Source organism: Brachypodium distachyon, chromosome 2 (genome assembly GCF_000005505.3).
Source record: "Brachypodium distachyon strain Bd21 chromosome 2, Brachypodium_distachyon_v3.0, whole genome shotgun sequence".
Lineage (NCBI taxonomy): Eukaryota > Viridiplantae > Streptophyta > Magnoliopsida > Poales > Poaceae > Brachypodium > Brachypodium distachyon.
The window spans coordinates 33900427-33912576 of NC_016132.3; the positions used below are offsets into that span (position 1 = coordinate 33900427).

Genomic DNA, 12150 nt, shown 5'->3' on the forward strand with positions numbered 1-12150 from the left:
TTTTCCGAATACAACGTGTCGTACCACAAGAAAGAAACTGATTAGATATGTAAGTATAAAATTATTCTTTTAGGAAGAAAAACTACCAGCTAATGAAACAAAAAGTTGCATAAATACCACTGAATTTCTCTTGATATTTCCCTGGTCAAAATATATTCAATCAGGTGCCTTACATTATTGTAAGATGCCCCTTCCTCTATAAACTTTCTACCCTTTTCCATTTGTTCCTTAGTTCTCATTCTTTTGGACTTCTGGATCTGCCTCCTCACCCATCAGTTTTAACTTTTAACACGTCCATTTCCATCTGATCCCTCTTTCACTACAGAAACTTCTTTAGTCTGCATTGTGCTATTTGTGATGCTTTGCGCACTTACTTTTAGTACATCCATAATCACTTTGCAATGCTTCTTATCAACTGACGAATTAGCCCTTCTGGTTGCTATTACACTCATTTCAGAACATTGGTCCAATGGGACATTGTGCCGATTTGCTTCTAGTAAGCCTGAATATACAAATACAACGCCTGTAGCTCACAAAAGCTGCCAGTGACAACACTGTCATCTCTTCATTCCTCTCCAGGATGGCAGGATCTTCCCACTGAATTTCTCACATCCTGGCGCGCTGAAGTCCCTGGTAATCTCACATTTGATAACTCCAGGTAATGAAGGAGCTGGGGAGCCAGGGAGGACAAAGTTCTCATTTCATCTGCAATATCCTCGAATATCTTCTGTTGATGTATGATACATCTAAACCATTGGCCCAACTAGATCGAAAATACATCTATCTGGGGTGGTGATGAAGCTCACCATGCCACCAGGTTTTTACACGGAAAGGAACCATGTATATCCTAATAAAAAGGCAGTGCCTTGTGCCATGGGGAAACAGGGATGGTGTGGCGGGCCTCGGGCCCATGAATGCCACAAATATAAGTTGTGTCGTTGCTCCTGCTCCCTAGCATGTCCTATTGTATTCTAACTAGGAAACCACCTAATACAAGTATCTTGACAGAGAAAAGAGTTGTGCTACTATCTAATAGCCAGCTGCAGCACGTGCTCTTAAACACTCTATGAGACTACAATTTGGGCCTGCTCATAATAAAGTTTTACATTCTTATAGCCAACTCATTATACATGCGCTATATGTTAGCTAAAGATGACATGGCAAAACCTCACAGCGAGCAGCAGACTAAATTATTAATCGTGTTCTAGTTTAAACGATCCAGCTGCATTTTAAGATCCCTTGATTTTAAAGTAGTGGGAGAGCGAGAGCTACCTAAACATTTAGAGAAGAAGAGGACGCTACATTTTGAAGTTGAGTTTCTTGGTCTCAACTGTATCAGTTTTCTTATATAACAGGTGGGCGACCTGCTCTACTCTCTACTTAGCTTTCTTATCAAAACATGGAGAGATTGGCTAAATGTTCAATACCTAGGAGTTGGAAATGCAGACTTTTGCACAAGCTGGGAGACGTTCGTCTAGATGTCATTATCATCTCATCCGTCAATCAAAGGACTTAGGAATTGGTGTTAATTAATCCCGATTAGGCATCATTTTCAAAGCAAAGAAATTAGGGAATGCGTACGTCTACGTCTAGTACTCCATTTATGAATAAGTTGGCTGCGTGTGCGTGCGTTTTGTTTTTCTCTTTTCTTTGACCACCATTTATGTGTGAAAAGAAAAACTAAGGATAAACCAGCCAACTCCTATGCGTTTTGTAGCAAGAGCTGCAGGACCTTCTGTCACACCACACAAGCATGATCGTCGAATCGTCGTCTTGCCAGACTCATTTTGAGTCTTAAGATACTGCATAATGAATAATACGGAGTAGTACCGAAAGATTGACGAACAGAAGCGGCCGGTACTGAGTCATCGGTCGTCGCTGGTAAGTTGTACCAGACCCCGGGGACTTTAGCCACGCCCCGTCGTCACGACGCCGAGGGTATATGTTCGTCCAGTCCTGTTTGAGATCTTCCTGCCATTCTCACTGCACCTCTCGGACGGATACGTTCAGGCCCCACATCCTGAACAGTCGTCATAGGCCGGCCATGGCTGCCCCGCCCACGCTCCACTTCGTGCTGGTGCCGCTCCCGGCGCAGGGCCACGTGATCCCCATGATGGACCTGGCGCGCCTCCTCGCCGGCCGCGGCGCGCGCGCCACCGTCGTCCTGACTGCCGTCACCGCGGCGCGCAGCCAGGCCGTCCTGGATCAGGCCCGCCGCGCGGGGCTCCCCGTGGACGTCGCGGAGCTCGAGTTCCCGGGCCCCGCGGTGGGTCTGCCCGTGGGCTTCGAGTGCCTCGACATGATCACGAGCTTTCACCAGATGAAGCTCCTGTACGACGCCGTGTGGCTGCTGGCCGGCCCGCTCGAGTCCTACCTCTGTGCGCTGCCGCGGCGGCCGGACTGCCTTGTCGCCGATTCCTGCAGCCCGTGGTGCGCGGACGTCGCGCGGAGGCTGGGGCTCCCGCGGCTCGTCTTCAACTGCCCCTCGGCCTTCTTCCTCCTGGCATCGCATAACATCACCAAGGACGGCGTGCACGGCCGCGTTATGACCGACCTGGAGCCCTTCGAGGTGCCGGGCTTCCCGGTGCCCCTCGTCACGAACAGGGCCAAGACGCTCGGGTTCTTCCAGCTGCCGGCGCTGGAGAGGTTCCGGCGCGACACGATCGAAGCCGAGGCCACCGCCGACGGCCTGGTCCTCAACACGTGCTTGGCTCTCGAGGCCCCGTTCGTCGAGCGGTACGGCAAGGCGCTCGGCAAGAAAGTCTGGACGGTCGGGCCGCTCTCCCTTTTGGACAACAACGAAGCCGACGCCGAGACGAGGGCCGGGAGAGGAGGCAGCAGCGACGCCGTGCGCGTCGTGTCCTGGCTCGACGCGATGCTGCGGCAGTCGGTGCTCTACGTCAGCTTCGGCAGCATCGCGCGGCTGATGCCGCCGCAGGTCGCCGAGCTCGCGGCCGGCTTAGAGGCGTCCAAACGGCCGTTCGTCTGGGTAGCCAAGGAGACCGACGGCATAGACGCCGGCTTCGACAAGCGCGTGGCGGGCCGGGGCCTCGTGATCCGCGAGTGGGCGCCGCAGATGACCATCCTGGCTCACCCGGCCGTGGGCGGCTTCCTGACGCACTGCGGCTGGAACTCGACGCTGGAGTCGCTCTCGCACGGCGTGCCGCTCCTGACGTGGCCGCAGTTCGCCGACCAGTTCCTGACAGAGACGCTGGTCGTGGACGTGCTCGGCGCTGGCGTCCGCATTGGTGCCGAGCTGTTGCCGCCGCCGGTGATGCAACTCGTCGGGAGGGACGAAGTCGCGAGGGCGGTTGTCGAATTGATGGAGGAGGGGACGGCGATGCGAGCGAGTGCGATGGAGCTCGCCGTGAAGGCGAGAGAGGCGATGGCGTCAGGCGGGTCGTCGTATATTGATTCCTTGGACTTGGTTCGCCATGTTGCGGGGCACGTGAGCAGGAAGGACGAGGAGCAGGGGTGCCAGGATTGCTCAACTGTTTGATCGAATATGTGAGCATTGATTTGGTCTTGGTCCTAGGAAACTGAACTCAGGATCGTTCTCTTTTCTTTGGATTGGAAAAAAGATAGCGATCAAAAAGAAGGGGGAAAAGAAATTCTAATACGTAATACTATGCTGTATTTGATTTTGCACCGTTTGACATACGTAAGTTGCACAATGCAGAAATGTGCAACTAATATCTCCAGTGTGGAAAAAAGATAGCGAATGAGTAGCGGCCATTTAGCACTGGGTCAGCCAAGTGTCCAGTGGCAGTGATGCAAAACCTGATCTGGGAAAGCATCGTTGACATGCTCGTTATTGCCCGTGGGCGCGCGTCCACTCTGCCATGCGCCGATGCCACACGTAGCCATCGCCATGAACCTTCGTCTCTCCTCTTCTAGAACTCCAGTTGTCGCGGCGATTCCCCGGCCACGATCTACAAACCCGGAAAAACCCCGAAGGAGCGAGTGTGTGGTTACCAAGAGTCCTGATTAAGCTTGGCAACGTTTATCTTGTATACTGTTGTTGCGAGGACGATGGCGGCGCCGCTCCACTTCGTGCTGGTGCCGCTCCTTTCGCAGGGCCACGTGATCCCCATGGTGGATCTTGCGCGCCTCATCGCCGCCCGCGCCGGCGCGCGCGTCACCGTCGTCCTGACGCCCGTCACGGCCGCGCGCAACAGGGCCGCCCTGGAGCACGCCGGCCGCGCGGGGCTCGCCGTCGACGTCGCGGAGCTGGAGTTCCCGGGCCCTGCGCTGGGGCTGGCGCCGGGGTGTGAGAGCTCCGAGATGGTCACGGACATCTCCCAGATCACGCTCTTCTACGACGCCGTGTGGCTTCTCGCGGGCCCGCTCGAGGCGTACCTCAGGGCTCTGCCGCGCCGGCCGGACTGCCTCGTCGCCGACACCTGCAGCCCGTGGACGGCCGACGTCGCGCGGCTGCTCGGCGTCCCACGGCTCGTGTTCCACTGCCCGTCGGCCTTCTTCCTCCTGGCGGAGCACAACGTGGCCAAGCACGGCGCGCACGGCTGCGTCGCCGGCGACATGGAGCCGTTCGAGGTGCCGGGCTTCCCGGTGCGCGTCGTGGCGAGCAGGGCGACGACGCTGGGGTTCTTCCAGTGGCCGGGGCTGGAGAGGCAACGGCGCGACACGCTCGAAGCCGAGGCCACCGCCGACGGCCTGGTCGTCAACACGTGCACGGCCTGGGAGGCCGCGTTCGTCGAGGGCTACGCCGCGGCGCTCGGCCGGAAGAAGGTGTGGGCGGTCGGGCCGCTCTGCCTCCTGGACCAGTCCTCCGACGCCGAGACGATGGCCGGGAGAGGCAACCGCGCGGCCGTGGACGCCAGCCGCGTCGTGTCCTGGCTCGACGCGAGGCCGCCCGAGTCCGTGCTCTACGTCAGCTTCGGCAGCATGGCCCGGCTGTTCCCGCATGAGGTGGCCGAGCTCGCCGCTGCCCTGGAGTCTTCGAACCGGCAGTTCATCTGGGTGGCCAAGGAGTCCGACGACGAAATCGGCTCCGGCTTCGACGCCCGTGTCGCGGGCCGCGGCCTCGTGATCCGTGGCTGGGCGCCGCAGATGACCATCCTGGCTCACCCTTCAGTCGGCGGCTTCCTGACGCACTGCGGCTGGAACTCGACGCTGGAGTCGCTCTCCCACGGCGTGCCGCTCCTGGCGTGGCCGCAGTTCGCCGACCAGTTCCTGAACGAGACGCTGGTCGTGGACGTGCTCGGCGCCGGCGTGCGCGTTGGTGCCAAGGTGCCGTCCACGCACGTGCTCCTGCACCCCGAGACGCCGCCCGCGGTGCAGGTCAGGAGGGACGACATTGAGAGGGCGGTGGCCGAGCTGATGGATGAGGGGGCGGTGATGCGGGTGCGGGCAAAGGAGCTCGCCACGACGGCAAGGGAGGCGATGGCGGAGGGCGGGTCGTCGGACCGCGATTTGGGAGACATGGTTCGCCATGTCCGGGAGCTCGCTGGAGCAGAGGAAGGACCAAGACGTGGTTCTTGATTTGCCTGAGCTATTGATCCACTCCTGGATGGTTTTTGAGTTGAAGTACTCCAATTTCTTTAGGCAGCGATGATTTTGATCATGGCAGCATGGTACGGATGGCATGCTCAAACTCTCTAGGAGCTCTCAGAAAAACAATCTTGAAAGATGGAAAACAATACTTCAGTTTTAATTCTGATTTTCTAGTTCTATGCTGCCACCAATTGTAGATTCAATTGGAACCTAGAGTATCATTTTCATTAATAGGCAATTCCTTCAGAATTTCAGATTTAACATCGATTATAGTTCATTATACATGTAACACTCGATACTGCACATGTGAACCATGTTTTGTTTTTTTTGGAAGTTCAACACGGGTATAAACACTGCTCATCTCATGGTGGAGAAGTGCAATATGTGTTGATAGCATCAGATGTATTGTGGACTGTTTACCCTTAAACCTCCTCTTAATTATTTTGAGATCAACTTGGTAGCCGAATGCTTCCTGTGGAACGGATCCACCGAAGATTACAGGAGCAAGGTCATCTGGAGCTGCAGCTGTAACGAACACACACAAGAGTTTGCTCAGCCTCTGAGGCTCTGAGTCACGACTCACCACGACCCTTGTCCCCTGATATCCTCTTCCTCCACTGGTCCCTCGGCCCACCCAACTGAAGAACTGATCAACTGAACCACGGTGAAAAAACTGAACCACCGAGAAACCAAGCCCTTTGGCTGTCCTCCTCCTCAGTCCTCCGCTTGACCAGGCTGCCGCGGAGTGAAGTGGGGATCCGCGCGGGTCTCTGCTCCTTCCCTCACTGCTTCTGAAGGTAAGGAACAACCCACTTTGCCCGCCTAGTTCGGACCCCTTGCTCCGTGCGATTCCCTACCCCGTGAAGCACCCAAATCGAAGCATTTATTGCCCCCGGCAGCAACCCAGATTGCTCTTGCTGCGCGGTGATTTGATTCGCGGGGCTTTAACTGCGCCTTGTGCTAGGGTTTCCTGCCTTTACCCTGACCTACGGGCGCTCCTGTTCTTCGATCAGTTTGAGGGATCAAGCCCAAATATTTCTTTGCCGGGATGCATCTAGTCGTGTATTAGACTTGATGGTTGTGCTGAAAGAATCTCGCTTTCCCCCCAAATTTTGGAAGGTTTAGTTAAACCCCCACTCATTGCTTTAAGTCCGCCCGTAGAGAGCAGAAGACTACACGAATCCCCTGATAATTGGGGTAAAATTGGGCTATCCATGTCATGCATAGATCAGAAAGGATAGATTTCCTTGGACTTGGGTGCCTCTCTCAGTCTTTTTTGCTTTGCTAGTAATTGATCCAGAAGTTTGTGCAGCAATCTGGGCAATGACCTGGCGTGGCAAAATTGGTGGTTATATTTACTGATGTCTTTTGTTTTAATTACCAAGTTCATTTTTCATTAGAACTAGCAAGGTAACCTGTAACCTGCACATTTGGGCGGGTAGATTTCTTACACATTGTTATACATGTCTTTTTAGATTATTATTTTCATAATATTTTTCACATCAATATGCTTGTATAAATTTATAAATGGTAATATGATTGAAAGATAGACATGTAATTAAATTGTTTCAACATTTATTGTTCCTACCGCAACATCTCATTGCTCGTTTCATATATATGTTCGTCTTCACATAAAGTGTAACGGCACTGATCCCTCCATTTTATTTTACCCAATTACATGCAACTCTCACACGTGTTCTCTTTACACACATATATTATTTGGGTCAGAAGAAGATATTTCTTCCAGGAGTATTATGCATAATATACCTTAGGTGGCACTGTTCAAACAACAATTGCGGGATAGAGCTGATAAAGTGCGGGTAGGACCAGTGACTCACTTAGCGTACTCTTATAGGACTTAAATGTGCATTTTAATAGTGTTAGGAACTTGGTACCCACAATATGTTTAGGACTACCGCGTAAAATAACTCATATTATTTTGTTTTTCTTCAACTCTGTTAGTGACAACCAGTTCATAAATGCTTATGGTTGGCTCCACAATTTTCCTTTGTACTTGCTGCTATTAATCAGATCATCAAAAAACAGTTTGGGTCTGTGTCGAATTTTTTGGCTCCGTCCCTGGTTGCTATATATTAGACGTTATCGACTAGATATCAAATTTCTATTTTAGGATGAATTTGATGTATAAATCCAAATGCTAATGTCCATATATTAATTAGTTCTGTTTTAGCATGTTGAATTGTCGATGGATGTGTTCCGTGTCCCCATGCATGTTGTGATGGTGCACAGCAGTGCATCCTCGTGTGGACAGAAGGCGGAGAAACGATTGAAGTTGAGCGAAACACTGGTTAGCCCATACAATGATTAATGCATGTTGTCAGTCCTGGCCGGATTGCACCGGTATGCTTGGTCGGATTGCTTCGTGCCTGGCCGTACACACGCGGGCAATACAACTCAGATTGGTTTCCTATTTAGGTTTAAAATCTTGAATCTTGACTATTATAATCAGGATCTGCTAAAATCAACGGTGGAGATAATTTATTAATTTAGCCTACATGGACGAACATGGTGGCTTCTTGTCCTTCTGTTATAATTATATTATAAACTCCTGTTATGTTGTCTTGAAAAATCTCAGAAACTTTTGATCAGAAACCAAGCTGAGATTAATCAGGTCATGTTCAATATGTTAGTAGCCATCATAAATCAATGCTGGCCTTTGTTTGTTTGTTTGTTTAGGCTATATCCAACTATTATAATTAGCATCAATGACAGAAATGTGGTTGTACTGATAATTGGAACCTTCGGATGTTGATAGTTTCTGACATCTTTCCTCTTTGGTGTTGAGTTGTGAGTAGGCAAAGATTAGTGGGAACAACATTTTATGTGATGATGGTGCAGGCCACACACGGTTCAACACTGGTGCATCTGTTCATGCCAATTGAGTGGCATGTTTGATTGCTTGGCTATGGCCGTGCAGGTGTGGTACTGCTGTCTGCAATGTCATTGCATATAAAGAGTTATGATGCAGCATCCTTATATAAAATCAGCGAAGATTTCACATATGGATGCTGCATCATAAATCTTTTGGTATATTTACACATAATCGATGCAAAGCTCTATTTTTTCGACAAGGTTTTTTGGAATACGGAAACAGCATGGTTTTAATCTTTAGGTTTGATTTGTTCCTCGTAATTTCATTTTATGTTTGTTTACCAGCAGTAAATCTGCAATGGTATGTCCTGTATAGCAGGAGGATTGCGATGTTTAGTTTTGCTTCCTTGTAATCTCTTAAGCATGTCTCTGTCATATTCAGTTAACGGTTGCTACACAACTAAAAGGATGATATCTTGTATAATTGTAACTTTTGTCAGGTAGTCAGCCATGGTTTTCCTTCTGACAGAGATGTCTTGGAATGTACTGATCTCACCTGACCAGCTGAGCGCCAAGGGTCTCTTGCTCCGTAAGTTTATCATTGTGCGTCTTCTGGAGGACGTAACAAACAGGAAGGCCTCCAAGGAGCATGGCTACTACATTGCTGTTAATGAGCTGAAGGAGATATCTGAAGGGAAAGTCCGTGAGCTGACTGGAGATGTTCTTTTTCCGGTCACATTCACCTGCATCACACTGAAGCCTATGAAGGGTGAGATCTTGGTCGGCTCCGTGGACAAGATCCTCAAGCATGGCATGTTCCTGAAATCTGGACCAATAGAGAACATCTTTCTGTCAGAGAAGACAATGAACGACTACAAGTACATCGGTGGCGAGAACCCGATGTTCATGAAGGACCACTCAAAGCTGGAGAAGGACACGATCGTGCGCTTTAGGGTCATGGGCTTCCGCTGGATGGAAGGAGATCGCCAGTTCCAGCTCCTTGCTACGCTGGCTGGTGATTTCCTCGGGCCGCTGTAAGCTGCTTCCATCGATCTTGCTTGAAGCATGCCATACCAAACGCATGGTTGGTGTAACTTGTCAGCACTCGATGCCAATGGCATTTGGTTCCGTGTTTTAACCTGTTAGTTTACTGTGAATTGGCTTCATGTTTTAACATATCAGTGTACTCTGAATTGGCACCGTGTTTTAACATAACAGTGTACTGTGAATTGTGACGAGACAGCTTTTTAACATATCACATTCTACTTGCCTGCATGTGTTTGTTACATTGCACTACCTTTGTGCTAAAATGTAGTAAGACTTTTTGATTGGCCAAATACTTTTCCGCCTATCAAAACGTCTTACATTTTGGAACAGAGCCTTTGGCCTATCAAAATGTCATTTTGTAACAGATGTAGTACTTGTTTGCATGTTTCCTATAACATTTTGCATATCAGGATTGCTGAAGGTACGCATCGATCTTGCTTGAAGCATGCCAAAGCAAGAGTGGTTTTTTTAAAAAAATATCGAAGTGGCTAACATATTCAGTGGATGTCATAACTGCAATCCCTGGCAAAAAGGCTGTCCAGAGAAATAGCAGAATCCATTTGTTCAGATTGTAGAATTTTTTTTTTTGAAAATCTGTATAAACATGACTGATCTCTACTACTTATAAAGTCACCAACATATTCATCCCAACGTCCACCCAACTAAACGTACACGGAGAACTAATAACCCCACAATCAGGCTAACAAAACATGGATTATTTGCTAACCGTGTGCGTTTAGTGATTACATGTTGATGCTGAAATTCCATCCTCAGGAGAATCTTTCAGCCCCGAACCGTTTTTTTCTTTCTTTTCTCCTCACCCAGCCAGCCTCCAACGCCGCCGCCTCCTCCTTCCTTCCCCTGCGGCCGCCGCCGCCTTCTCCCCCTGCGGCCCGCCTCTTCCCCGCCAGACCGCCCGCCTCGCCCACCCCCACCCCCCCTCCTCCTTCTCTTCCCCTGCGGCCGCCGCCTCCTCCTCCACCCTGCGGCTCGCCTCGCCCGCTCGCCCACCGTCGCCGTCGATCTCCAGCCGCCGCCGATCCCCCCACGCGACCAAGAACCGCCGCCGCAGATCCCCCTGCACGAGAGTAGGCGAGCCGGTCGCAACCCCACCACCGCTCGCGAGATGCTGCCGTCTCATCCTCACAGGAGGCACGTGATCGGCCGCTCCGCTCGACACCTGCCGACGCCGCGATCCTCGGTCCTCGATTCCGTCTCATCCTCATGATGAGTCCGGCCTTCTGGAGCACCGAATTGTTCTTGGAGCTCTTGATTTTATTTTGGGGTTGGAGCTCTTGATTTTATTTTGGCCGCAAGGGCTCCTCCACCGTCCCGTCCTGTTGCGGCAGCCGGAGTTGCCGTGGACGCGGACCGAGCCGCTGCCGGAGCCCCTTGGGAGTGAGCTGCTATCGTTTGATCTTGATTTTTATGCGGTTCGCGTACAGGTCAGTAGCAGAGACATATGACTTAATTTCTGTGTAATATCTCATATAACTAGCGGTAGCACTCTAGCAGTTGATACATGATAGCAGTTGATGAGTAATGGATGAATGATGAACTGATTTGTAATATTGGACGATTTTACTGATTATTTTTTATTTATATCTACATCTTCACTTCATTGTCAAATCTTGTGGAAGACTAATCTTAGTATTGTCCATGTTTTTAGAGCATGCCAGTGTTGGCTATATCATTTGCATTGATCTAATAATAATTTAATGTATGTAACTATGATGTTCTACAAACGGTAAGAGTATTACACATTTACACTATCTTATTCTAAGATAAAGAGAATAAGTCGTAAGGATTTTTTGTGTAATCTCCATGAGATAATTTCAGGTGCTTCCTTCTCTCGGCACTGTCCAAAGTTTGCACAATGGTCGAGAAGAATGGTAGAGTGCATGCTCTAATTCATTATCCATATCTGCCAATAACTGTAAACCTCACTCTTATAAGTTTTTGTTTAGATTGGTGGTATCTTTTTGTTGGCTATCTGATTAAATGCTCATGTAACTGGTGTGCAGTTTTGTTCTAGTTTCATGCTTCTTTGAATAAAATGTTCTTGCACAACTAGGTTGTGGAGCGCAGCGAAGAGGCCATTGGTTATGCTATTGAAGCCATCGGATGAGCTCATTGTTGACAGCAAGGTCCTACTGTGCTTTGAGGCCAAATCTTTATTTGTTGACATCGAGTATGGATTTCGTGTCACCATGATTCATTCTTGCTGAAGTTTACAACACCGTTTGGTCATGCCAATATTCTGGAAAATATTACATGTACATTATATAGTTTTCTTTTTCCACATAATTTTTCTCACATGCATTGACCTCTCTTCCAAGTTTTACCAGCAGTACAGCAAAGCCGATCTGTTCATGCCCACCAAATTTCAATTCTCATCTATATCTCTAGAAGGACAGAGCGATGGAGTCAATGTTCGCCTTGATGCTAGCTTATATATATCGCCAACCTAATTCGGAGATATGTACCATTTTCCGTAAGCCACCGCCCAGTAACATTTGTAGAGATCAGACACTGAAAAAGGCAAAAAGGTGACACTATTTACTTGCAGTTCTCGACCCATGCGAGCTATTTCATGTTGATTGCCAATATAATATTTGAAATGTTTTATTCATGATCATCAAGAATATCACTTGATGTCTCTGCCACCAAACATGACAACTGGCGCTATAAGAAGCTAAACAAAGATCGATATTCTGAAGTAGCCAATTTTTTCATTCGACGAGTTGTTGGACATTT

At 49.6% G+C, this 12150-nt stretch overlaps 3 protein-coding genes across 4 annotated transcripts; all 3 read left to right on the forward strand.

The window, feature by feature from the left end:
* Positions 1 to 1940: 1940 nt before the first annotated feature.
* On the forward strand, positions 1941 to 3644 carry LOC100828585 (UDP-glycosyltransferase 73E1). Its single transcript, XM_003566434.4, has one exon. It carries the CDS (start codon positions 1943 to 1945, stop codon positions 3497 to 3499), a length of 1557 nt encoding a protein of 518 aa, XP_003566482.2. The 5' UTR covers positions 1941 to 1942; the 3' UTR covers positions 3500 to 3644.
* Positions 3645 to 3804: 160 nt separating this feature from the next.
* Positions 3805 to 5879, forward strand: LOC100828883 (UDP-glycosyltransferase 73E1-like). The gene has a single exon (XM_024459292.1). The coding sequence runs from the start codon at positions 4033 to 4035 to the stop codon at positions 5500 to 5502; it is 1470 nt and encodes a 489-aa protein (XP_024315060.1). The 5' UTR covers positions 3805 to 4032; the 3' UTR covers positions 5503 to 5879.
* Positions 5880 to 6060: 181 nt separating this feature from the next.
* On the forward strand, positions 6061 to 9621 carry LOC100842749 (DNA-directed RNA polymerase V subunit 7). Of its 2 annotated transcripts, XM_010233356.3 has the most exons (3): positions 6061 to 6311; positions 8331 to 8452; positions 8847 to 9621. In XM_010233356.3, exon 3 carries the CDS (start codon positions 8857 to 8859, stop codon positions 9382 to 9384), a length of 528 nt encoding a protein of 175 aa, XP_010231658.1. In that variant the 5' UTR covers positions 6061 to 6311; positions 8331 to 8452; positions 8847 to 8856; the 3' UTR covers positions 9385 to 9621. The 2 variants fall into 2 exon arrangements, with proteins under 2 accessions (XP_010231658.1, XP_024315063.1); XM_024459295.1 differs by lacking the exon at positions 8331 to 8452.
* The last annotated feature ends 2529 nt before the right edge of the window (positions 9622 to 12150 follow it).